This window comes from Clarias gariepinus, chromosome 6, assembly GCF_024256425.1.
Source record: "Clarias gariepinus isolate MV-2021 ecotype Netherlands chromosome 6, CGAR_prim_01v2, whole genome shotgun sequence".
In the NCBI taxonomy this organism is placed as follows: Eukaryota; Metazoa; Chordata; class Actinopteri; order Siluriformes; family Clariidae; genus Clarias; species Clarias gariepinus.
The window spans coordinates 11,457,972-11,485,016 of record NC_071105.1 but is presented as its reverse complement, the minus strand read 5'-3'; the positions used below and the strand labels follow the sequence as shown (position 1 = coordinate 11,485,016).

At 37.6% G+C, this 27,045-nt stretch overlaps 3 protein-coding genes across 17 annotated transcripts in view; 2 read left to right on the top strand and 1 right to left on the bottom strand.

The window, feature by feature from the left end:
- The first annotated feature begins 114 nt into the window (after window positions 1-114).
- dnai4 (dynein axonemal intermediate chain 4) lies at window positions 115-13,203 on the top strand. Its single transcript, XM_053497688.1, has 17 exons — window positions 115-178; window positions 2,508-2,649; window positions 2,734-2,915; window positions 3,045-3,157; window positions 4,549-4,696; window positions 4,816-4,955; window positions 5,177-5,350; window positions 5,728-5,922; window positions 6,042-6,181; window positions 6,364-6,450; window positions 6,544-6,695; window positions 7,848-8,005; window positions 8,286-8,395; window positions 11,088-11,186; window positions 11,961-12,187; window positions 12,317-12,470; window positions 12,845-13,203. The coding sequence occupies exons 1-17, from the start codon at window positions 129-131 to the stop codon at window positions 12,893-12,895; spliced, it is 2,322 nt and encodes a 773-aa protein (XP_053353663.1). The 5' UTR covers window positions 115-128; the 3' UTR covers window positions 12,896-13,203.
- A 3,228-nt stretch (window positions 13,204-16,431) lies between these two features.
- Window positions 16,432-18,650, top strand: insl5a (insulin-like 5a). The gene is made up of 2 exons (XM_053499379.1): window positions 16,432-16,700; window positions 18,232-18,650. Exons 1-2 carry the CDS (start codon window positions 16,520-16,522, stop codon window positions 18,375-18,377), a joined length of 327 nt encoding a protein of 108 aa, XP_053355354.1. The 5' UTR covers window positions 16,432-16,519; the 3' UTR covers window positions 18,378-18,650.
- A 1,562-nt stretch (window positions 18,651-20,212) lies between these two features.
- sgip1a (SH3GL interacting endocytic adaptor 1a) overlaps window positions 20,213-27,045 on the bottom strand; it is an 89,249-nt gene continuing 82,416 nt past the window's right edge. For all 15 annotated transcript variants that reach the window (XM_053498390.1, XM_053498391.1, XM_053498394.1 and 12 more), the window contains 7 exons: window positions 25,734-25,845; window positions 25,425-25,580; window positions 24,869-25,001; window positions 24,504-24,706; window positions 23,165-23,229; window positions 22,881-23,045; window positions 20,213-22,295 (listed from right to left, as the gene is read on the bottom strand). In XM_053498390.1, coding sequence (XP_053354365.1) covers window positions 22,273-22,295; window positions 22,881-23,045; window positions 23,165-23,229; window positions 24,504-24,706; window positions 24,869-25,001; window positions 25,425-25,580; window positions 25,734-25,845 — 857 coding nt within the window. In that variant the 3' untranslated portion in view covers window positions 20,213-22,272. The remainder of the gene's footprint in view (window positions 22,296-22,880; window positions 23,046-23,164; window positions 23,230-24,503; window positions 24,707-24,868; window positions 25,002-25,424; window positions 25,581-25,733; window positions 25,846-27,045) is intronic.

The following is a 27,045-nucleotide window of genomic DNA, read 5'->3' as shown; positions in this document are numbered from 1 at the left end:
GCTGCCATCTAGCGGTTATATGGACGAACTGATGAGTGTTTAATGGGCGGAGTCTGTTACCATGGTTAGAGTAAACAAGCGCGTGCCGTGTACTGCTGAATGTACTTCTGGTTTATAGTGGAGTAAAAATGTCCAAGATCATGACAAAACCAGTGAGACCTACGTTAAAAGTGACCCCGTAAGTTATTCCTTTATTTTGTAATAAAATCTGTATTTTATTATAAGAAGGGCGATTCTAGGAGTGTCTTGTTATATGTTGTTTCATATTAGCATTACTAGTTTAAGAAAGAAAAACTGCATGCAAGACTATTTAACCATTTTATTGTTATTTTTTGTTGTGTATAGTAATAATAATCATAAAAAATAATAATAGTTCAGAATGCTCAATCAAAAATTTCTATATCTTGAAACACTATCTAGTAACTAAATGTTGAAGTGAACAGGTGCTCTATGAAGTTCTATAGTTACTTAGTGGTCACATAGTACTGTCAACATGCACCTCCAGGGTCTGGGTTTGATTCCCAATTCAGGTCTGTGTGCATCATGGATTGGCACATGATGGATTGGCATCCCATCCAGGGTGTACCCCAGCTTGTGCCCTAAGTCTCCTGGAAGAGAATCCAGTAACCCAGATAAAGTGGTATAGACGATGAGTGAGTGATATTGGTAGCCATTTGTGACATGTTGTTTTTAACAGTATCAGAATATAATCCCTATCACTTTAATACTGGTAGCACATTCTGACATGCTGCATTAACATTATTTATCAATTCACTAATCAACTGCTAAATTAAACATGCAAAAGAAATGTACAATAAGTCACAAAACAATAGGAATAATAAAATAAAATAAAATAAAAATGTCTCAATACTAAACATGAATACAATCAATAATTGCTGGGAGTTGCAGCTTGTATTTTTTTATCTGCTCATGCGTGGGATGAGAGACTGGTGGGTAGAAAGAATTTATAGCACACCTGTTTACTGTGAAAGCAGATTAACATTAAATCAGAACTGATCTTTGGCAATTTACACCCACATCAGCTATCTATCACTTACTTATTTTTTTTAATTAACTTGTGGCTTTAATACGCATGTAACAAAGTTAAACTGTCATGTAATTTCTGTTTCCCTTACACCTGGGCAAGAGCGGTAGAAAAGACTGCTCTAATGCGAATCATTCAATAACTACATTTCTTCCCAGTGGCATAAAAACTAATGTGATGTAAACTGTGCTGCCACTTACAGTATACCAGAGCGTAACATCACTCCATTAAGAATACTGGACATTAAACCTTAAGATGAATCTGTAATTGTTAGTCGTGTCTCCAAGCAGAGAACTATAACTGTACAGTGCTAAAAGTGATTTTAAAAAATAATGAGGCATTCTTATTAGCATTGTCTTTTAGGGTGCTAGGATAATATTTAGACATGATTGAGCAAAAAAGTTCTGAAAAGATCAAAATAAAAATGTCTAAAATCGCCTATACATTTCTTTAGAAGCTGGGTAGAAGTTGGCAGATAGAGTTCCATAAATTCTTCTTCTAAGTTTTTTTCCTTATACTGTTTATATATGATATTGGTGTATAGAATCAATATTATATAGCCTAAAACAGCACCTCCAGGGTCATTGGCCTCCAGGATTTATACCCCTGTGGGAAGATGTTCTCCCTGTGCATGATGGGTTTCCTCTCCTACTGCACAGTCCAAAGACATGCAGATTAGACTAACTGGCAAGTGTGTGTGTGTATGTGTGTGTGTGTGTGTGTGTCCTGTGATGGATTGTCCAGGGTGTACCCCTTCTCATCATGGCTCCCGAGGCCCTGTACAGTATAAGTGGTATAGAAAAGGAATGAACAAACAGGCTGTTTTAGTGTATACAATAAAGGCAAATAAAGTCAAATACACTATATAGACAAAAGTATTTGGCCAAACCTGTTGATTATTGAGTTCAGGTGTTTCAATCAGGCCCCTTATCTCCAGTGAAGGGCGATCTTAATGCTTCAGCACACCATGACATCTTGGACAATGCTACGCTTCCAACTTTGTGGCAACAGTTTGGGGAAGGCCCTTTTCTATTCCAACATGACTGTGCCCCAGTGCACAAAGCAACAACTATAAAAACATGGTTTGATGATTTTGGTGTGATTGACCCGCACAGAGCGCTGACCTCAACCCCATATCGAGTATTTGGATACAATGTGTTTGCAGTTTTGCCCAAAAACTTTTGTCTATAAAGTGTACGTACAGTATTTAATTTATAAATGATTTGTGTTGTGTTAATTGACCCGACTTTACATACATTACAATATTAGTGACAATTTAAAGAAACATAAATATGCAGCAGACTTTTGTTAGTTTTGCCAGTTTTGTTAGTTTTTCTATCTTAATCAATCCATAATAAATAAATAAATAAATAAAAATTAACAATTTGGTAACCTACTGTATAATATTTATTTCAGAAGAAACAAGCTTCATGATGATGCTGATTATTGTCATTATCTTTAGGCCATCGCGAGCGATGAATCAGTCAAGTTCCACAACCAGGAGGAGCGTTAATGCGTCTGTGAGCCGAAAGAAATTCTCAGTAGCGAGAGACAGTAAAGTTCTTGATAAAACCTCGATTCAACCCCCTAAACAAACTGCACAGGTAACGATGCTCACCCCAGACTAATGTGTTTGAAATGAGAACTAATTTCCAGCTAAACCCTCTGTATGATAATGTGTTGCTCAGGTGTTTGATGAAACAGGAAAGGACATCACTCCTCGGCCTCTCTACCAGCTGGAACCCGGAGCGATGCAAACCAAACAGAGCAAACTATTCGCAAGACACGATGCATCAGACGGCACTTTCTCCGACTTCCTGTCCACGGCGTACCACACCAGGAGCATGAGCTCTGCAGAACCATTTACCATGTAACTATGATCTTCTTTATAGGACATGATCCCACTCAAAGTGCATCAGTGCTAATCAGAGTCTGACATTCAACATGAAACAGCATGATGATGATGATGATGATGATGATTAAGGATTGTCTGTTCTAGGTCTGTTCTTGGGAGTAGTTTTGTGTCGAGGACGAGTCACTCTATGACCGAGTCAGTGAGCGATGAAAATGAGGAGCCTTTCGCTAAACTGGAAACTTTGACGAGTCTCTCAGGTTTGCCATCTTCTTCACAGATCTGTCTGCTTTGTAAGACTATATGGTCAAAGATTGATGGACACCTGATCATAACAATCATCTAATTTTTAATTTCGGGGTTGTTTTTTTTTATAATAACTTCCACTCTTTTGGGTGAGCATGGCTGTGGGGATTTGTGCTCATTTAGCACCAAGTGCAATAGTGAGGTCAGGCACTGATGGAGTGAGCGGAGGCCTGGGGTGCAGTCGGTTTATCCCAAAAGTATTAAGTCTGTTACACAACATGATTTGTAATAAATAAAGAATTATTGAATGAATAAAGAACTTCACTATGCACTAATGTATGTTGGTTGTGCGGCTGCTCCCAGTGCTCAAGGAGTCAAGCTTGGCACAGGTTTTACGCCGGATGCCCTTCCTTATACAACCCTCCCATTTTATCTGGGCTTGGGCACTGGCTGGGAATCGAACCCATTCGATTGCATTGCTTTCCAACATCCAAAGCTCTATACAACTGTGACTTTTGCTGGACCATTTTTGTTGGAATGAGAATAAACAATATTTATTAAAATTTTGTCAGACACTTTAAAATGATTTCTTTTATAGAACCGGAGGCCTGTGTCTAGTGCCGATTCAGATCCTTGCTAATATTTTATACAAATGTGTTCTTGTGTTCTTGCTTGCTTAATTTTAGGTTTGGTGGAACACTATATAAATGGATGCTTAATGCAGAGGTGACGAAATACTGTACATTATTAGCATAGATTCACTAATCCTCTATACCACTTGTCCTGTTCAGGGTGAAGGGAGCCTAAAGAGGGCCCACATACTATGCTAATTGGTGTTTCTAATTTGCATATAATTTGCATATCTTTCAACTGTGGTAGGAAACCGGAGTGCCCGGAGGAAACCCACATAACACATAGAGAACATGCAAACGCCACGGATACAAATTCCAAATGTGTGACTCAAACCCTCGACCCTGGAGGTGCGAGGCCACAATGCTTACACAGTGTCCATGGTTCGTCTGCAAACTGTACATCATTGTATAGGATGTCTCAGTATGCTGTAGTTTTACTGTTTCCCAGCATTCCTGCATTCCACTGTACACAAAGTGTATTCCATTGTATTCCATCAGTGTCTGACTTCAGTAAACATCTTGTGGCTAAATGAACACAAATTCCCATAGCCATGCTCCAAAATCTAGTGGAAAGCCTTCCATAAAGAGCGGAGGTTATTATAACAACATCTGGAATGAGATATTTAGCTAATGTCATTTTTCTGTGATTCTATATGCTATATGTAATTATGTACATGTATATGTATATCTGAAATAGGCAAAATGTAAATACAAATAAATTCCTCAGTACTCACGTTTATATAAAACCTATATTGCTGATTTGTTCCTAAAAGAACCAGACATCGAGAGAGAGGAGCAAATCGAGGAGCACATGCTGGATAAACCAGTGGACATTTACCTCACAGAGACTGAGACCATGTGCTTCCTGGACATTCATGGAGTGTGTGTATCTGCTGGCACACAAGAGGCTGATGCGCTAAAGTAAGATCCTGGTCCATCTACTTTAATTGATTTGTTTTATAGAAATACACACTTGGATCAGTTCTATGCATAAACGTGATTGATGGTTACATACTGTATGTCTTTTTTTGTGCCTGAAGGGAAAGGAACAAGTTATATACAGAATTTTGTAAGAACAAAAAGGGCGATGATAGATTCGTGGAGCGAGAAATGCAGATGATTAACGCACCAACGATATGTAAACAAACCCAAAGTAATCCAATCACCACCGAGGAAAAAGGCAAGTTACAGTGTAATGTTCAAATTTTTGATCGTGTGACAAATTAAAGGATTTTGATGGGTTGCACTGTTTAACCTCAGCATTTAATTGGTTTAATTGACTCAGAGATACTGTACAGATGGATCCAAGAAAAAAAAAAAAAACTGATCCCAAACTTTTGAACTGTAGTGTATAATAAAATCTGCACAAAGAGGATAAAGAAAATGTATCTCTTTCTGCAGATTGCATGGCCACCAGATGGGACATCTATGATCTGACTGTGGGCAGCAGTGTGGCAGAAGAGCCAGGCAGCAATCCAGATGAAGAGAAACCCAGAATCCCAGATGTCTCCTCCACTCATCAGTCAAAAAGCAGTCTCCAGAGGACCATGTCTAGAGACAGTGCCACCAGCACAGGCAAGTGTAGCATCTCAATTCAATGTAACATCCATCTGTCAGCCTTTTTACTTACACAACTGGTTACTAACACAACTGGTTTTCTACTATACATAGATGACATGATGTGATGTTTTATTCCCCTAATAATGCTTGTTAATAGTTAATCATTATTAGTCTTAGAACTAAACTAATTAGCTCTTATCACTTATATTATATATCAATTATATACTGTATTATAGCAGCTTTAAACAATCACGTCCTTAAGTCTTTTGTCCTGAAGATTCTCCTGTACAGTTACTGTAACTCTGTAACTCTGACCCTTCTTCTAAATAACCAGGTCAGGTCAAAGAACATCACATTACATGCAAATAACGTTCTGACTCTTTTCCATGTAGCCTATTTAGCAAGTATCTCTAGCTCCCTAAGAGAAATGGAGACTTCCACAGTGCACATGGTGGTTGAGCCAGACCCAGAGCAGATCCTGCACTCAGAGAAGTTCCGGCAGTCTCTGAAGGTGATGGAGAGGATGGTTCTCATGAATACCAACCAACACAAACTAGCTGCCTACAGAGGGCTGTCCATACTGAAGGGTAATGCAAAACATTCATCTAACATCACTCATTATTTTCATAAAGTGTTTGGTATGACATCTCCAGGGTCTGGGTTTGTAGATCATGTAGAGCATGCCCATGATTTCCTGTCTGTCCAGATCCAGACCATATAGAGGAGGAAGCAGAAGTTACAGAACATGATACACTCAGCCCTGCTCTGGAGCTCCTCTGGACCTTCAGCTGTGAGCTAACCAAAGGCTACCGTGTCAGCAGCATGGCCTGGAACAAGAAATGTCCAGTAATATCCTGCACATGTCATTTCATCACTCTTTCACAATCGCTGTGTGCGATAGCAGTGTGCGATACTATATGTTCTTGATGTTGTATGTTCTTGTTAAACACAGTATACAAATATGATATCATTGAATTACCTTGATAGATTTTGTGATTAACTAGCATTCATTTTATGCTTTACTGTAGAACACCCTGGCGGTGGGATATGGGCAGTTTGATCACAAGAGTCAGAGATCTGGACTGGTCTGCGTCTGGTCTCTGAAGAATCTTACTGTATGATTCACGTTCACGTCATACATCAGAATTAATCTGGAAATCATTCTGTGTCTGTGAACATTCGTAAATGTTTCCGTGTATGTATCCTAGTGGCCTGAGCGGATTTTCAAGTGTAAAACCAGTGTAACATCTCTGGACTTCTCAACGTCTAACCCCAGTCAGTTAGCAGTGGGCATGTATGATGGCACCATCGCCATCTACAGCGTGAAAAGCGCAGAAGAAGCACTGCTCTGTGACAGCAGGTAGTACTACAGTACAATCACTGGTAAACTTCATTGGACCATCATGACTGAACTATTCGCTAACAATTTCATTTCAATTAATTTATTCTACTTCAGTAGCCTCTTTATCATGTTCAGAGTCATTTTGGATCCAGAGCATGTGCTGGGAACTCTGGGCATGAAGCGGGAGTACCCCCTGTATGGGAACACATTGATGCAACTTAGAGTAGTCACTTCACCTACTGGGTTGTTTTTAGAATCCAGAGAATCTACAGGAAAACCATTTAGACATGGAGGAAACCTGAATTCGAAACCCATAGTACCCATAGTCATCTCACCACCACAAATTGTGCACAGATTAACTGCTTTCTGCTTTAGACCATCCACTCCGCACACAACTTGGCACAGATTTTACATTAAATGCCCTTTGCTGTTTAGCATGGGGTGTGGTGACCCCAACAGCGGGATCGAACCCGGATTCTCAGATCCTCAAATCAACAACCTAAAGCCTTACAGATGTACAGATGTGGCAAAAACTACACATATGGACTATAGGCTGTTATCTGAAGTATAGATAAAAACATGAAACGTACAGTATATATCAGTACATTTATGAATCTCAGTGTTAAGTGGGTGTAATAACTTTTCAGTACGGTCAGTGGTTTGTTGCAGTTGATATAAAACTAGGTTAAATTAAAAAAAAAACTTTAAAAGCGTTGTCATTGCATGTAATGACACCAGATGTTCACTTGTTATTGCTTTGTCTATTGATTCTGCACAACACTAAAACATTTAAAGCAGTAAAGGACAAAGTCGATGCAGGAAGTAAGCCTGGTTAAGAGGTTTTCAAAAACCTGTTTTTCTGCACTTCTATATGGACGTGATGTACTGAAAACATACTGTAATGAGGAAACATTACCAAGAACAACATTCTTGAGTTTCCTGTTTCCCATGACCCCACATCTTTTACATTTTCCCAGCTTTTACCCTGTTTTTAGACGTTTCTTTAGCCTTAGAATAATATAGTGCAAGGTGCTACATAGTAAAAAAAAAAAAAAAAAAAAAGAGCTAAGAGTGAGGCGTGAAATCCCACGTGTGAAAACCGTGATAGTCTGACTTTAAGGCCTGACTTTACCTGATGTATCAATGATCATGTTTCATAACCTTGTTCAGGGACTGTGCCAACAAACACATGGCTCCAGTGTGGCAGGTGAAGTGGGTCGAAAGGATACAGAGTTTATCAGGAGAGGACAAAAGAGAGAGACTGTTCTCCGTGTCTGCTGAAGGAAGGATCCTTGAATGGTGCCTTCACCAAGGCCTTGACTGCACCGGTAAGTAGAATTTGAAAAAAGAAAGAAAAAATAAAAACGTTTATTAAGTCATAAGAAAAAAGTCACAAGCAGATCATAGAACATGTCTGTGTAGCGGTAGAAATGGATGGGTAATTCTTTTTAAGGTCAGAGATAATCAGAATTGATACAGTAAGATGTGCTCCAGGTCCATTTTCATCATTAAACGAGACTGGTCTGTGTGACTGATCAAAAATCATTTTTATATAACATTTTGGTAAAAGGTCAACTTACTGTTTTCGTGTCTGTTGTACGTCAACAGAAATAATGAGGCTGAAGAGGATAAGAAATGAGGAAAAAAAGCAACTGAGGAAGGAGAAGCCGTTGATCTTCCACTGGGCGGTTGGACTGTGCTTCGACTTTCACTACAATGTTAGAACCTTTACACTGCCTCAAACACATCAGAGTCATTCTGTAATTTGGGGCACATTCCATGTGCATTAATGATAAGTGTATTTATTGTAAATATTTTCTTCAAAAATATCATAATTTACCTTTTAAGAGAAAGCATGTTATCATATCACACAAACATAATGTGATCCTATACTTCACTTAGCCTGAAAATTATCCTAAAATTGTCAAACTGACCACTGAACAAGTATTTTTAAAACAATGTTTTAAAATTTAACATCAATTTATTGATGTCTGCCAAACTAAGTTACTAACAGTAATTGGTCCTGTAACTCAGAAATGATGTGTCCCACTGCCAGATAAGCAGCAGTAAATGATGTCATTCTCTGTGGCATACATTTTCAACATATTGTGTTAAGTGTGGCGGCATGGTGACTCAGTGGTTAGCACTGTCGCCTTGCACCTACAGGGTCCAGCTTCAATTCCGACCTCGGGATCTGTGTACATTAAGTTTGCATATTCTCCCTGTGCTTGGTGGATTTCCTTTGGTGGTTTCCTCCTACAGTTCAAAGAAATACAGATTAGGTTAAATGGCATTCCCAATTCACCCGTAGTGTATGAATGAGCGTTTGAGTGTGTGTACTGTATGTGTGTGTGTCCAGTGTGTACACCACCTTGTGCTCTAAATTTCCTGGAATAGACTCAAGGCCACCGTGACCCTGTATACAGGATAAAGCGGTATAGATAATGAGTGGATGAGTGAGTGTGTTAAGTACTTCCTTATTTTTTTTATAATATTTTATCTATAATAGCTTATTATCATTAAGAATAATAATTGAGCATTAATTCTGTTAGGTACACTGTTATGATTTACAGATTCTTAATAAAATAATTAGGAATCTGTAAAAAGGAATGTGTTAATGATGGAGAAAGTGATCTGTCATAAAGATATTTTTAAAATCCAATTCTTTTAAATGGATAAAAAACGAGATGCAGGGTTACCTAGGATGCAAGGAGAGGAGTACAGTATATTTAAAGAAGCAGAGAGAAGCACAGCACAAGTTTGATCAAAATGTATGCCACAGAACAAAATTGCATTATTTGATGCTAGTCACGTGGCTTCGAGACAAAAGTTATGTCTGGAACATAAGCGACAAACTGAGTAGTGAAACCATCCTTTACCTTAAAAAAATTGGATGTTTAATATTTCACAGCTATTAGATATGTTACACTGAAGGAATTTACTAACTTGAGCCGCTACTTGATCTATTGAGAAAGGACTTTGTTTTTGTACTTTTTTTACTTTACCCAAAATGTACCCCAAATTACAGAATAGGACTTAGTTACTTCAGATGTAGTTGATCAGCCAAGACAGTTTTGGTACATGATGTTTGTTTGTCTAGATATGTACTGAACGTACAAGCTAATGTAGCCGACAGATGTTTTATAGCGACTATTTTAACACCATGGCCTAAATCTGTATGAATCCTGACACCCAAGTGTCTTTGAGCTCATGAGGCGATAACATTTGCTTTCCGTGTTCAGCATTCCTGTGCTCCTAGTATTTACACTCCCCAGGTAAGAGCCATTGAGTTACTCTAGCTACAGTAATTGACATATTTGTGAGAAAATGTAGTTTAAAAAAAGTTGACTTAATCTTTTGTGACTCAAAACCTGTGTGTAAAATATGCTGTCACAGTGTTGGAGACACACACTTGTCTAGAATGTCTGTATGTGGCCGAGAAGTGCAATACAAATTAACTAAACGGAAAACAACTTAACAAATTCAAAACCAAATAACAAAACCCCAAACTATTTTTTTTTTTTTTTTTTGGGGGGGGGGGGGGGGGGGTACTTTTGTTGTTGGTTTTGTTATTTTGTTTTCGGATTTGTTAATTTGGTTTTGAATTTGTTAATTTGTTTTCCGTTTTGTTAATTTATTTCACTTCTCGGCCAGTCCGATACAAACCGGAAAAGGTAGGTATAGTTTGCGAATGAAATGCTTACCGCTGATTGGACGAGACATCGGTCACTCAAGATATACAGGCAGCGTAGTAGTAGTAGTAGATATACAGGTAGATTCGTGTGTGTATGAATGTGCAATCATTATTGTGGTTTCAAATATGGCGTTCTTTCGGTGGCCCTAAAGTCAATTTTGTTAATTTGTTTTGCACTTCACGGCCATCATAGTTTAAAGTGAAGCAGAACACACAAGAAACAAAGACAAAGAAACAAGTCCCTACTTCCTGTTTATCTTGAGTGACAGATGTCTCGTCCAATCAGCAATTTCATTCGCAAGCTATACCTACCTTTTCCGGTTTATATCTGACTGGCCGGGAAGTCCAATGCAAATTAACAAAACGGCAAACAAATTAACAAATTTTAAACCAAATTAACAAATCCGAAAACAAAATAACAAAACTCCCCCCCCCCCCCCAAAAAAAAAATAAAAAAAAATTGTTTTGAGTTTGTTATTTTGTTTTCAGTTTTGTTAATTTGTTTTAATTAAGATGACCAAGAAGTTGTAACAAGCTTCAGTTTTAGCTACATTAGGTTTGTAGCTTCAGTGCAAAATGAAAGAAGCAAACTTCAGATTAGAAACATGTCTTGGATGATTGACAGCGTTTAGGTAGAGGAAAAAATAATTTAAATTATAGTTATAACAATAATCAGGGAGACATGCTTTTGTTGTTTGCTTTCATGTACGCAACAGGATCCCAACATATATCTGGTTGGAACGGAGGATGGATATATTCATGAATGCTCCTGTTCGTACACTGAGCAGTTCTTGGAGACCTACTCAAAACACTTAGTAGGTTCCTTCTGTACCACACAACCACCACACATGTAATTGTAATAATGATGTCACTACTATATAGTACATATTTATCATGGTACATGGTACATTTACTGTATGTGTTGTTAATTGGAGCGGCTGGTTACTCGAAATTTATTTCTTGCTTACACTGGAATATTCTTGATGAGAGACAGTTTCATTATGGTGCTTGATGGGTTTTGCAAATGCACTTGACAATACAGTACTGTTCTTGCAATAACTATTCCAGAACAGCTGAATTTCTCAATTGTTATTGTTATTACTTACTTACCTAATGCAATATTTGTTATATTATAATCACAGTTTTAATCCAAATCCACATCACCCTGTTGAGTCTGGTTCCTCTCAAGGTTTCTTCTTATTGCCTTCTCAGGGAGTTTCTCCGTGCCACCGTCGCCCTTGACTTGCTCATCAGGGACAATTTGACCATTTTGATACTGTAAATACCATTCTGAAAAATATTTCCGTATAAATTTAAACTCATAAAGGCCTTATAGAAATAATACTGAATTGAAAGCATTGAATTAGATAATGTGTTCCAACTTTTGACTGGTACTGTACATTTTTGTAGCAGGTCTCCTATATTTAAAACGGCTCGTATAAGTATTCACCCCTTTGAACCATATTTTTGGTTTACACATAAACTATCTATTGCTATCTTTTCTATTGGTACATTTTGAATATTCTCACATTACATTTTTTCCGACTGGCATCCAAACAACTGATCACATATTGCTTCAATTTTAATAGGGTCCAGTCTACAAGGTCACATGGTCACCATTTTGTCCAGATGTCTTTCTCAGCTGTTCTTCAGACTGGACCATTCAGCTTTGGAGTAAGGAACACTTTAGTCAACTGCTGAGCTTTACCTCCATTAAGAAAGCTGTGTATGATGTTGTTTGGTCCCCTCGCTGGGCCACTGTGTTCGGGGTGGTCAACAAGGACAGAGTGGAAATCTGGGATATGGGAGTTAGCAGGTAAGCGCTCTTACCAATCTTATCTAGTTCCATTTGCTGGCAGATGTTTAACCTTTTGGTCTTTCCTTCTGTTAGTTAGTTTGTCTAAATTCCTTTCTTTTCATCTGTGAATACTTTTTCGTTCCACAGTCTGAGTCCAACATTAGTAAGTGAGACCATTCCAGGGGTTGAACCAACTTCCATGCTATTTGCCATAAATACGGACTGTATTTTAGTTGGGGACAGTGAGGGCCGAGTCAGCGTCTACAAGCTGAAGAACTTCTCAGCAGGAGAAGGAACAGAGGTGAGCTTCAACAAGGCAAACTCTTTATCTCTTCTTGGGTGCCCTGCAATAGATTGGCACCCTGTCCATGGTGTACCCCATATAGTACCCCACCTAGTAGCCCTGGGATAGACTCCAGGCCTCCCGCAACCCTGTACAAAATAGGTGGTATAGAGAATGAGTGAGTAAATAAGTGAGTAAATTTGAGCTTTTAATTAGTTGATTAGTTTTTATTTAATTTCTGGTAAAAATTGAAACTGACAATTTTAAAATTATATCACTCAGGGAAGATCCTAAATCAAGAAAAGTTTAGGTTTTATTCTTTCACTGGTGCTTATGATTGCATTATTATAATTATTATTAATATTATTATTATTATTATTATTATTTTGCAGGTGGAAACAATGAAGAACATAGTCAGCTCCAAACTGCACAGTCAGCTCTAAATGTGAATTATCTTAACTCTGAACCATCATCTTTGAGGACGAAATGTGGTCAGTAAAGAAATTTGAATGATCGTGATCAGAGATGACTCAAGCGTTTGGTAAAATCATAAAAACAACTGTAGAATCCACTCCTATGTTTAATAGTAAACGTAAGAGCATCACATGCACAATATAAAGAGAACTCAAGGGACTGGGACTAAACAGCTGTGTAGCCTAAATCACTTATCAATGCGGCTGATCAGAAAAATGGCTACGGAGCATAAAGACTGGACTGTGGAGCATTGGGAAAAGGTTATGTGGTCTGATGAGTCCGGATTTACCCTGTTCCAGAGTGATGGATGGAGCGATGTACCCATCATGCCTAGTTCATTTTGTACAGGCCTGTGGGGATAGTGTTAGAATCTGTGGTTCCTTCTGTTGGTCAGGTCTAGGCTCAGCAATGTTATGTGTCCAAAAATGAGGTCAGCTGATGACCTGAATGTACTAAATGACCAGTTTATCCATTAATGTATTTTTTCTTCCCTGATGGCATGGGCAGTTTGCAAGATTTATTTTGCAAAAATTGTGAAAGATTGTTTCAATGAGCAAGAGACATAATTTTTCCACAGGGATTGGCCAGCACAAAGTCTAGACGTTCACCCCACAAAGAATCTTTGGGATGTCCTGGAAAATGCTTTATGCAGTGGTCTGACTCTCCTCTCATCAATTCAAGATCTTGGAGAGAAATTAATGTGACTCTGGATGGAAATAAATAACTTATTGAAGTGATACCATGGGGAATGTGTGCCATAATCAAAGCAATAATAATAATAATAATACAATCTAAGCAAATGAAAAAAAAATATACACAGTATATATTTATATATGTTTTGCTGGAATACTTATGTTTGGAAATCAAAAATGTTTGTTGTACTGACTTAATAATGAAGTCATAAATAAAAATGTATAACAAAGTTTTTACAAAAAAAAAGAAAGGCTTTTGCACTGTGCTACAGTATATACTCTTTATATGGCAAAGCCTACCTGCCTCTGTAAAAGAGCTGTCACTACTTAAAATAAAAACTTCAAGAAGCTTAAAATAAAGCCTAAAATAAAGTTAGGGGCTGATGAAATTCTGAATAATTAGTTACTGTATAACTTTGCTTTAAATATACTTTTAGATGTTAGCAGAGTTACATATGGTCTAATCTAATCCAATCTGAGAAAAAGAAATAAATTAATGTTTGAGAACTTCATCATAAAAATAAAATAGAAGGGGTGTGATGGGTTTAAAAGTAACACACTAAAAATTAATGGAGAGGGAAGGAAGATTACTGTCGGCAGATTACAACCCATCTGTGTCATCAACACCCCATTACAGATCTGCAAATGGCTGTCATTATATAAGATGCTGTAATCCATAATTCATCTGAGAGTTCGATATTCAGAGTCTTTTACTGTAAATCAAACAGTTTAGTGCTGAACGGTTTAGTCAGTGGCTCTGAGCAAACACACCGAAGTGCTTCATTATAGTGGCAGTTACGGGGGATGTCTATCTTAAATGGGTCTCTGATTATATACGGGACATGGTTTAGGCAGCGCATAACAGCCATCCGTTATAGACCCAAGTGCCAGAATCTCAACAGATGCCGGAGACTTGTTGGGGAAAAATCTGTGTCAAATATGGTGACTATACTGTATACAGTGCGACAATGGAACTTTTTATATACAGTATGGAAAACCTATATGTGTCATGTACTGTAGTAATTGACTCAATACGTTCAGTATAAATTACCTTGGAACCACCTAGTTAAAAATAATTTGGTGACATGTAGGCACTATACTATATGCTGTTTCCTTATTTACTGTATAAACACTACCGTTTAAAAGTTTGGGGTCACTTGCAAATTTCTTTGTTTTTGTTTAGTGATTTATTTTCTACATTCTACAACAATACTGGGGATTTCAAAACTATAAAATAACACACATAGAATTAGGTAATTCTGTAACAACAACAAAAACAACAGTTAGTTGTTATTTTAAGACACGGAGATCAGCCTTTTAGTAATACGTCTTGCAAGAACAGTATTGTCAAGTGCATTTGCAAAATCCATCAAGCACCATAATGAAACTAGCTCTCATGAAGGCCATCCCAGGAGGGCGAGACCAAAACCTACCTCTGCCGCAGACGAGAAGCTCATTAAGAGTTATCAGCCTGAAAAAATGACCGATTAACAGCAGCTCAGATTAGAGGCGGTATGAAGTCTTTACAGAGCATAAGTAGCAGAAACATCTCACCATTAACTGTTCAAAGGAGATTAATGCATTTTTGGACGCCTTCAGCATTTCTTTACAATGTAGAAAAAAAAAATCAGGAACGATCATGGAGTTAGAAAGTGACCCCAAACTTTTGAACGGTAGTGTTTGTGTGAGCAACATGATTTGCACAGCGGCAGAGGCTTTAGGTGGAGTGGGTTCTGAGGTGGGCCTCCATGGATCAGACTTGTTTGTCCAGCACATCTCATGGATGCTCAGTCAGTTTGAGATCTGGGGAACTCAGCGGCCAGGTCAACCTATACTGGCCCCATACTGGGTGTTCTGATGCCTTTCTAACATAACCAGCATAAGCCTTTTTCAGGAATTTGTGCTACATTAGCTTTTCTGCAGGATTGGACCAGGCAGGCTGACCGTTGCTCCCTACAGGCATAGATGACAATCGGTTTACTGCTAATGTATATAATTAATAATGTTATTTAATTTACATGGCAATGGTGTTATTGTTAGGGATAATATATTGCCGTTCTGTTTCTATTTTAAAATAATCACTCTTAACAACCATGGTGAGCAGAAAAGCATTTTAGAATCCACAATAATCAAGAAATTTTTATTTCTAATTTTTAATAATCCAGTTTCTGTGACATGGTGGTCATGTAAAGAATATTTCATACATAATGATACACTTTAGTAACTCAACAATCATAACATAACAAGAAATATAATATAAAGATGTCTGGGACAGCCTTTATTGTCCAGGGTGACCTGGTGACATGACTAATCATTTATCTTTATATCTTAGTCATATAGGGACATATTAACCTTCTCAAGGGAGACGACGCTCTGACAATAAAGCCATTATGGTCCATATTAGAGTGATCATAATCATTTCCACATTTTATTTGTAGTCCAGCTGGTTTTAGAGAACATAATATGCCAATTAGATTTATGATATTGTATGTTTTGCAAGGAGGGGAAGGGCTGTTGCTCGAGGTATGACTCGATTAGCTTTGCATTATGAAGGATATCAGTGCAATGAAACTATTATACTGGAGCAGTCAGGAGACAAGGTGCTTTCCTGAAAGGGATGTAATTTGATTCTATATTGGGGCAGTAAAGCACTTACCTACCTGTCAGAAATGCCTTTAAGCACAGCAGATATTATAAACATGTTTAGTTGAGAGGGACTCTGTGAGTAGGGTGGAGTTTGAAGGGGAGGTGGACTGGATGAAACAGTCCAGGAGGATGGAGAGTGCCTCTATATAAACAGAGCACAAGTTACAGGAGATTTCACAGAGCAGCTTCCAGCCTTGAAGTAAGTAAAGAAGCAGAGAACGGGAAAGGAGGAAGGAAGAACCTGAAGGAACCACAATGAGAGCGAATTATCGGTTGCCTCTGGTGCCGTTGTTGCTGCTGTGGGCTGTTTGCAGCGTGGTGCAGGTGCAGGCGGAGGTCAAGGCGGTCAAGCTCTGTGGACGTGAATTCATCCGGGCCGTGGTCTACACCTGTGGAGGCTCCAGGTGGAGAAGGCTGCTTACACCGGAAAATGATGGTTAGTCAAAGTGCTGATTATATCCACACTTTATGTCTATAAACAGCTTTTACTGATAATAGATATTTTACCACTACAAAGCAGTTTTAAATCACAGAAATGTGGATGTTGATCAAAGATTGGGGATGAAGTGATGACTCATATTATCATTATTAACCTCTGTTATCACCCAAATGAGGATGGGTTTCCTGTTGAGTCTGGTTCCTCTCAAGGTTTCTTCCTATTGCCACCTCAGGGGGGTTTCCTTGCTGCCATCACAGTCACCCTTGGTTTGCTCATCAGGGACAATCAGATCACTATGATCTATACACATTTTTACTTTCTCCTACACATTTTCATAATCTTCTTTAAATGACCATTGTTAAAAGCTCTATATAAATAAAATTGAATCATATGGGGAAGAAGTCTTGAATGGAACCAGACACAGAAGGGAACATATCCTCTTCTGAGTGACACTATAGTAGATTGTGTAATTATAACATATTACCGTATACAGCTATAACATACAGTATGGAAGGCAAACAGTTATAAGTGTGTTGAAAGTTATAAGGGGTCAGGGGTCCAGGCATTGGACTATGGTTCAGAAGGACCCATGGCCACCAAGTTGTCCCTGTTGGGCCCTTGAGCAAGGCCCTTACCCCTCAACTGCTCAGATGTTTAATAGAATAGAAATGTAAGTCGCTCTGGATAAGGATGTCTGCCAAATGCATAAATGTAATTGTTATGAGTGTATTATGGCGAGGAGTCCAAGATTATGTACAGGTCAGTCTTATATGATTAAAGTGGTTTTGAGGTGCATGTCTCAGGTATCCAGGTGAGATTATATTTTAAAGAAAGAGAAGGATGTGGCTGTAAACGTTTTTGGGGAAGTGCACGTACCCAGAAAGTGAAGATCACCTACTGTCGTTTAACTGAATTAAGTACATTTTCTTAATTTCATTTGGCTTTTATTTAACAAACTTGCAATCATTAGCCTGTGTACCTTATCAAATATGCTACCACTTCTCTCTGGTTTCCTTGATTAACATTAGCATTTCTCTCTTTCTCTTTGTTCAGTAATAATCCACCAACCTCATACTCTGATTTGCTTTAATTTACAGATTAAAACTCATATTTAGTGTCCAGATTCGGCATCTACATCCAGATTTCTGAATGAACAGACCTGATGCCAGCGCCAGAACCCAGGCCTGATCTGTTACTCAGTGTAATTATGATCAGCTACTGTATGCTAACATGCATTTCTAATAGATACATCATGTTGTGTAACTGGATTATCTCTGCTGTGTCATTTTATAATCTAACTAGACATCTCTGGATCCTGGGCCTTCGGAAATTAATGCTCGCTTGAACCCTCTTAATAACTTCTGCTTATTGGTTATCACTTCTTGGTTGTATCTGTGTTGGATCACAGTGCTAATCCGAATGGAATTATCTGTCTTTAACACTGCCAAGGAAAATGTTGCATTCTTTCTGAAAAGGCGGATATGCACTTCTTCTTAACCTGATTTTTGTGTGTGTGTGTGTTCCACAGCGCTTTCCCTTGCGGAGCAGAGCAGTACCGAGGAGCTGAGTGAGAGCACAAGGTCTGATCTGTCAACCCGAGACCTGAACCCTATGATGACCGCTATATGCTGTCAGGTGGGCTGCAGAAAGAACGACCTGTCCCTCTTGTGCTAAGGACCGGAAGCACTCTTTCTACAAGTTCACAAGCTCTACAGTATGCGTGTGTGTATGTGTGTTTGGTATGTCAGAGAGATCTTCCGGGGGTTATTTATGCTGTGTGTCTTAATGTAATAGGAGTGTTTTGAGGATTTGTTAAAGAAATACATAACAGGCTTTGTGTTCAAAGTCAATGCCAAGTGTCTAATAGAGTGCTGAAAAATCATGAAGTTTGATTGTAATGTATATTTTGACATTTTTTTGTCTAATAAATGTTACAGCATAATTGGATTTGTCTGTTTTTTCATGTTATTTCTTTATTTTCTTTATTTTCTTTTTTTTTTTACCAAAGTATAGAATTTTAAGCTGGGAAAAGATGCTGAAATACGTTGAAATTATACTGGTTTATGCTCTTTCTGAGTTTATGAAGAAAATAAATAGTGTATATATACAGGTATATATATATATATATATATATATATATACACCAAAACTGGTGATCAAGGTGATTTCATGATACCATGCACCTTTGGACAGTCAGGATTTTCCTAATGCGCATCACATAAAGCCACTTCCAGTTGATCTGCAAAGCCAATCAACATACAGCACACTTACCAAAAAAATAAAAATTATTTTGGTGCCAACACCAAATCCAAAAATTTTTTTTCATTTGCCTTTGCAATTATAGAATTTTTTTTTTTTTTTTTTGTAAATCATTAGTATATACCGCACTATGTATGTGTATTTATGTATAATTGTGTATTTATGTCTAATTTTACAGTTTATTTTTAGGTGTGAATTATAAGATCTGTCCACCAACAGTAGATGAAAATTTGCCTCTGGCTAACTCTGATGCACTTGCTGTAATGTTCATTAATGTGATGGAAAATTTGACAAATAAATAAATAAATGATAAATGCCCTTGTTTAACTTATACAAGGTCATACATCCATTTAGTCCAATTCAGAGTCAAGGTGATACTGTAGCAGTAGAATCCGAGATGCCCAGGCGTCCCTGTTTCCAGCAACTTCCTTAAGTTCCTTTTAGAGGACCCCTAACCACTCCCAGGTCAGCTGAGATATAATCCCTCCAGCGTATACTGGGTCGGGCCCCCATCCAGCTGGCTGTGACTGGTACATCTCTAAAAAAAGGTCACCTTATCAGATGTCCAGAGCACCTCAAGTGGCTACCACCATTCATGCGAAGGAGAAGTAAGTTAACTCCAAGCCTTTCAACTGTTTTTAGAGAGGAATTTCAGCTGCTCGTATTCATGACCTCATCCTTTGTCATTACTTATGACTAAAGCTCATGACTATACTGAAGGTGAGAGTAGGGACGTATACCAACTGGTAAATCAAGAGCTTGGACTTGTGGCTCAGTTCCTTCTCCACCCCGAAGATTCAGTACAGCAACCACATCACTGCAAAAGCTGCTCCCAATTTATGGTCAATCTTATGGTTCCTTTTCCAATATAATATTTCCAATATTCAACAGTTTGCAATATGATACAGTATAAAGTAAATACCGTCAGTAAATTTCATACAGTTAGCAACATAGGCTTAGGTTACAGTTTATTTAAGATCTTCACCTTTTGAGATCTGTTATTTTCCCACCTCCAAAACACATGCTAACAAATAAACTGCCTATGACTGTGTGTGTGTGTGTGTGTGTGTGTGTGCATAGTGCCTTGCGATCAACAGTGTATTCGCACTTTATGTCCTATGAATATTGGACGATTAACCTCGATCTTACCTGGAGAAAGTGATAACTGAAGATAAATGGTACTACAGTAATTAATTCATATTCAAGATCAAGATGTATATATTTGATGTGTATAAAAAACATTCATACACTCGGCTTACATCTTTTATTGATTTGGAAAGAGCAAAGAATCTCGGGTTCATCGTTAACACTGTCTGCACAAACACAGCTTGCACATGTTGCTGGCAGGAAAACTCTAGAATGATCTAACAACAGTCACACATGCGCACAACCTCACATACGTACGCACACTCACACACACTTCAGTTACAGTACCTGACTGACATACAGCACAGCTTCTTGCCTCTCAAGCACAGTCTGGACAACACTTCGGTTTGGATTATGGAGAGAAATGTCTTATCTTAACGCAAAACGTTGTGTTCTTGTTAAAGGCCATTACACTGATCCTCCACAAACACAGCAGGTATGAATTGGAAAAAAAAAAAACTTAAGTATGAATAAACTTTCTCAAAGCACCAGTGTTTTCTCTACAGCAGCCATTTTATGTGATAGGAGGACGTTTTTTTTTGTTCTTCATATCTAATAGCATTTGGGAAGTTTAAAAGTAGCACAGTGGTATTATTCTTTCCACAAGAAACAATATTTTTCAGACTTTATTAATAGTTCATAACATTTAAAAATATGCAGCTTATTCTCTTTTGGGGACAGTTTTGAGATATACACAAATACAAAAAAGAAAGAAAAAAAAGTGTTTTTTTGGTCATACTAACCACTCACCAAACCTTATCCTTGTCATCTCACAGAGACGTTATGATTCACAAAAAAAACCCAAAAAAAAAAAAAACCATGAACACAAGTGCTGGGGTGTTTGACAAGGGCTCATGCTCGAGACATCAAAGAAAATGCACAGGAAGATGAGAACACAGCACAATGGTGTGAACGTGGTGTAAAAGGGGTGTCCGAAACCAATTCATGTTTCAACTAATAGTGCAGGAACACGTAACACTGCTTTCAGAAAGCATGATCCACCCACGCCGATACAGTATTCATCCACTTTAGCACCCAACCCCCCACCCCCTACCCTTATACATACAGCTCGATTCTCTGTTGCGCTTGATTTTAAAAAATTATATCTGAAATAAATGTAAAAATTATACCTCCGCATTATACTGTACACAGTTTACCCAACTACACAGATAACAAAAACAAAAAAAAAATATTTATAACTTTAAGGATCCTAAACTGTGATACCATTCAAAGTTTATACAGATACAGTCACTGATTTTTTGTTTCTCTTTTTTTTTGTACAACAAATGATCAGGAATAAATAAAAATAGAGCGATATACTCCGAAGTCTAACACTGCTGTCTTAGGAACAACAGAAAGGCTATTCACCAGTATGAGGAAAAACACCAAACGCCCTTCAAGATATATATTATCCATTTAAATTACATTTTAAACAGCTCTTTTTTTTTCTCAATGGAAAGAAATCTTTTTTTTTTAATACAATCGCAAGCAAGACATAGATTTAGCTGTGGCTGCCTAAAACAGGAGCTAAAACAGGACGAGACTTTACGTGCTAAACAGGAGCACAAAAACTTGTTTTTCACGTTAATGGTTTGAATCTTGCTGCGACCTTTCCTTTCCTTCATCTTACTTAATTAAAAGTATATTAAATGATCTGCCTCAAATGTCAAGAAGCGGCAGGCCGAATCCTGAACGGTTTCATATTCAATCTGAAGCATCGTGTCAGTTCGGAAACACATTCAGGGCTCCAGAATATTTCTCTATCAGCAGAAAAACCTCAAGCTTTTCATCCTTCGCTTTAACAACAGCTTTAACACTGATGGTGTGTTTAGAGAGATATAAAGTATTCAGGCAGCCACAGCCAACGAGTTCAACGATTAGACGTTAGACAGACGACAGGCTAGTCTTAGGAGAAACCCATGCTGTCTAACAGCAGCGATACAGTTCCGAAATGTTTTTTTTTTTTTTACCATTTTACAAATACAAGAAGTACACTCTAAAAATACTGCTGGAGTGTGGCCTCTGCCTGGGTCAGACATCTAGAAAGGGAAAATATCCCTAAAAGAGCCGGGTCAGAGGTCAGAGTGATCATCTCTCCTACGGTTTGAGTAAATTTCGTTTAGTTCATAAAGACAGACTCTTCTGAGTTGGGCTGAGGTGCAGATTAGTTATCTGCCAGGTATTTTCCTATAAAAAAAGAAAGATTTTAGTAGTTTTACAGAATAAACACGACAATACTGTATTTTAAGACAAGATCCAGAATAATCCTGCAGAAAGGTGCATCCTAGTGACATTCTTTAACTGCTAAGCTATATTTACAGGTAACATATTTGATTAAACCCTTCCCTAGTCGGACTTTTTCAACCTTGTGAAATTTTTACATTACGTTTTACAGTATTTACAATATTTGGTATAATCAAGCACACAGTCAATCATATGCTCTACAGCAACCTGTATTACCATTTCAAAATATCAGAAAATATTTTTGACTTTTATTTATTGGGAACAATTCCAGATGTAACTGGAAAAGGAAATCATTTACTGGAATAAATGATGTTAGGCAAAAAAGGTTTTAAATCAAATATGTCATCAAATATGTCTAGCACTTCAAACCAAAATAAATATGTGATTAAACATGTTTAAAGCTTTACATCCGTAAAATGTCTAGACACAAGTTTAATGATCTTATACATGATATACTATAATCCTTATGTTCTATAATCCTTACAATACTATAAACACCACTTTCTCATCAATAGGTTTCTTCCTTACCTGCAGCAAACCTCTTTTTAATGAGGGAGAATCTGTACCCAGAGCCGAGCAGCTCGATGTCGCAGCCGGACAGTGTGCTGCCCTCGCTGGTGAACTGCACTGCCAGAGGCGCTGGCTTACTGGGGCCGTTTGTTAGCTGGAATCGTGCCAGCAAGGAGCCAACGCCTGGAGGAGAATGTAAGAGCGGGGTTAAAATAGCTGAAACGGGCAATGTGGGCTGCAGCTAGATTAAATAAGAGGCAATAAGATCCAGTAAAATATTGGGCACGTTTTTTTTTTTTTACCTCCGTTCTCAGACTTTTGTGAGATATCCGGGATCTTCCACAGGATTCTCTGCTGTTCAGCATTCCTAAGTAGACCAAATGAAAAAAAAAATCATCATCTGTCAGACTCAGCACTCTGCAGCATGGCCTTAATCCACTCCTCTTTCAAGCCGCACTCATAAACTAACCTACAATAGGATCTGCTCACTGCATTATTTCACATACTGTATCTACAAGTTCAGAGTAAATGTTTTTATTTAAGTTTCTAAGCGTATAAAAGCAAAAAATGCTTAAACTATTACAATTTCTTACATAAACTACACATGTAATAAAACAGTTATGAATGGAAGGTGACCAATAAAGTCTGGAAGGCCCTGTAATGTATGATCAAGTTCTACCTGAAGTGTTTTTATTAGAACTAAAAGGTTTCAAATTCACTTACATTTCAAAATTTCTACAAGACAATAATGTATCTGATCAAAGAAAAAGGACAAATTCACATAATTCTACTCATATGACTTTTAAATTGAAAAAAGTAGACAAGCTCTTTTCTTAATCATTTTATATTAACTACAGATATTTCGTAGGACGTGACACCAGAGTACTGAGGACGTCCTTTTGACTCTATGCCCAGCCCGATTCAGCAGGTTTTGAAGAATAAAGGAATTTATACTAAATATTGATTGTTATATAGCATAGTAATTATTTTAAACAAACACGTCTAGCCACAACTAGACCTTATGTGCTATATATATGGACGTGCTATGCATGTGAAGCCTGGTATATAAATCACCTTTTGTTTAATACCTTGTATTAAAAGTTCTACAGAAGAAATTGCTTTCAGAGACATAATATTTTGGGGGAAAATGTTTTAGGGATATTCAAATCCAAGTGAAATTAAATTTTAAAACTGCTCCTAGATATAATTACCTAATGTGTAACCATTTTCCTTGACTTTTTTTAGGTATTTTCTTTTAATTAGCTACTGTATATGCCGACTTGATACTTTTAAAGTAAAAAAGTGCATACATGTATGTAATTAGTGTAATTTCCCATGTATGGTTTTTAGCCCAACTTGAATAATAATAAAAAATACTATTGAATAAAAATTTTTAACTATTGTTACGATTTATTATTTTTTTAGCTGGAAAAAATTGTCTAATTTTAACAATGCATACTAATGTTTATAAACAATAATGTAAAATTTATGTTGCATTTAATAATACAATAACAAATCTTATTCTGTTTCTTTCACTAAAATTACTTGTGATTGGCAGAATAAACGGTTCAGTTCAGTGGAGTTAGTATAAATAATGTGGTTTTACCATGACTGAAAAGTTTAGATTACTAGTTTTATTACCAGGCAGCTGGAGGAAGAACAGCTTGAAGCTGGCCGACTCCTCCATCAACAGGAACGAGGAACTGCACGTTATTGAGAGCCACTGGTGTGGTCATGGCACTGCCATTGTATCTGTAGTCTATTCTCAGATCAGTGCTGGTGGGCTCACACCTCCAGTTCATGGCCAGGTTCAGAGGAGTAGACTGAATACCCTGTGCTGATACCTGATACACACAGTGTAGACAATATGTGTTTATATTGAAGATTCTATCACGCACCTTATTATTTTGTAAAAATAATTCTGATTCGAAAAAATTTTGAAATGTTATTTTATTCATTTGTGTTCCAGAATTTAGCACCCATTGCCCGGTAAGATGAGATCCTACCTGATATTTCAGCATGTCTACATTGTAGTATGTGGCTTGAGGTTTCTGCTCAGCCACCTTCTTTAAGTGGGTCATGAGGTTCGGCATGTTCACCCAGAATTCCTTGGAGTTGGGTTTGGACTGGGTGGTGTCACTGTGGAAACAATGGCAGGACAATGTACAACAGTTGTACGTATAGTCAGATCCTAACATGGATGATCTTTTTTTTTAGTCCTAGTGTGTAAACAAGCAGCTGAGAATGAAGTTGGCAATGAAGGCGATGGTTTCTGCTGATTAGTCATATATGAGTCACCATCAGCTGACTCGAAGGGGAAAAAAATTACGCAAGAGCTGAAATATTGCCCAGAGCAATAAGTCAGATAGTCAAAATAATCAAATAAAATACACAAACACAAGCTTGACATTAGAAAAAATGTTATTGTTTCAATAGAATGAGGTCGACAAGGAACATGTCAAAAATCTAAAACCAGTGGAACAGTATGTGTTACTACCCTGGCTGTCCTGACATGAGAACATATACTGTAGACAATAAAAGTATGTTAGAAGTGTTATTTACCAGCACAGTAACTGGGGGTTAGGAAGGACATGTTCCAGATGACTATAGTTGGTTATGCTAAAAGTTAGCACTGCAGGTGTGGGGTTATTGGCAAAATGCCTGGTGATGCCAGCCGGGAAGGATAACACCATCTCACCAGTGATCTTCACCACACACCTAAAAGATGGACAGTGGGATTAAACTAATAGATAATGCGGCCATGTAAATGTTAACTATTTGTTTTCAAAATGCTTGCTAAACATTATATATATTAATATTGCATTTAGCAAGATCTTATTGGATTCTAAACAAATATGTCAGTAGGCTTACTTGCTGGGATCAGTTCCCTTGAAATAAGCATTGACTGTTTCTGTGAATGCTGCAGCCACAGGCAGGGTGTCCTGGGCACCCATGGTGAGGGGACTGGGCCCACGAGAGCAACCTGGAATACACACACACATATACACCATTAAGTATGATGTAATGGAGACATAAAGACATCTACAATGTGTAAGAAAAGACTAAAAGAAAAAGGAAAAAAAACAAATAACAAACATAAAAGATGATTGAAGAGACAGTACAAGTCTAACAGTCAGGTAAAGAACTACTTACAAATACAACCCTTCCCTTCTCTATCGACAGGCACCGTAAATTAACTGCTTGACATGGAATTAAAGAGATAGACTTAAACTTCACCTTGTGTAAGTACCCGTATGTAGTACCATAATTACTGGACACATGTCACATGACTTTTTTTTTTTTTTTTTTTTACATCTACTGAGTTGATGGTTTATTAATAACTAGCTCTGGATACTGAATAACCTGGCAATCTAAGTCCTGAGTCACTTCTTCTTCCCTTTTCAGTTTGCTACCATTAGGGGTCGCCACAACGGGTACTTTCCATGTATTTGTGGCACACGTTTTATGCCCTTTATTAGGCTGTTATGTTATCTGGGCGTGAAACCTGCAGTACTGGCTCGTGACTGGGTTTGGTGCAAAAACCTATGTTTCAGGTGAGGATTTTAAGCCCTGAACCACAAATCCATCATAAGCTGATTTATTCTGGGTTGCAAAAAAAAACAAGCAAAATTCCAGGAGGGGCCATGTAAGCAAAAAAAGCAAACAAAAAGAATGAATTATGTGATTTAAAGCAAACCTAAAAGACACTTTAAGGATAGTGGGTAGGTATGCAAATTATTACGATTGGAGAAATGAAATTTTGTCAAGTTTGCACCCAAGGCTCCCATTTAAATGAATAAATTTTAAAAAGTACTTTTTTATGTTAGTGACGCATCCACTTTTTTGTAGGTGAGTTCCCCTTCACCTTGTGACCCTTGTATAGGCATAGGGTTATAGGCTGTATCCAAGGGTTTAATATTGGAAACCTGGCAATAGCAGGGCTCGAACCGCCGACCCTTAGATCAGCAAAAAGCCTGAGCCATGACTGCCACAAATAAGGCCTTGGAATCTCGAAATATTAAGAATATTTGCCAAAATAACCACATTGGCATATATTTGAAAATGTTTTCTTTATATTGCACTCATGTTTGAAATGTTCTAAAATCCATATCACTAGCTTTAACTATCATGTTGTATCATGATGTTAGATGAGTTCCTAAAAATTTCTAGTTTCAGATGATGT

Bases quoted from the DNA above. Each gene is read 5' to 3' on its own strand.
- dnai4 (XM_053497688.1), top strand. From the start codon at position 129: ATGTCCAAGATCATGACAAAACCAGTGAGACCTACGTTAAAAGTGACC. The intron at 5,351-5,727 runs GCAAGTGTAGCA...TTTTCCATGTAG, and splicing joins AGACAGTGCCACCAGCACAG to CCTATTTAGCAAGTATCTCT. The intron at 6,451-6,543 runs GTATGATTCACG...TATGTATCCTAG, and splicing joins GGTCTCTGAAGAATCTTACT to TGGCCTGAGCGGATTTTCAA.
- insl5a (XM_053499379.1), top strand. From the start codon at position 16,520: ATGAGAGCGAATTATCGGTTGCCTCTGGTGCCGTTGTTGCTGCTGTGG. The intron at 16,701-18,231 runs GTTAGTCAAAGT...TGTGTTCCACAG, and splicing joins GCTTACACCGGAAAATGATG to CGCTTTCCCTTGCGGAGCAG.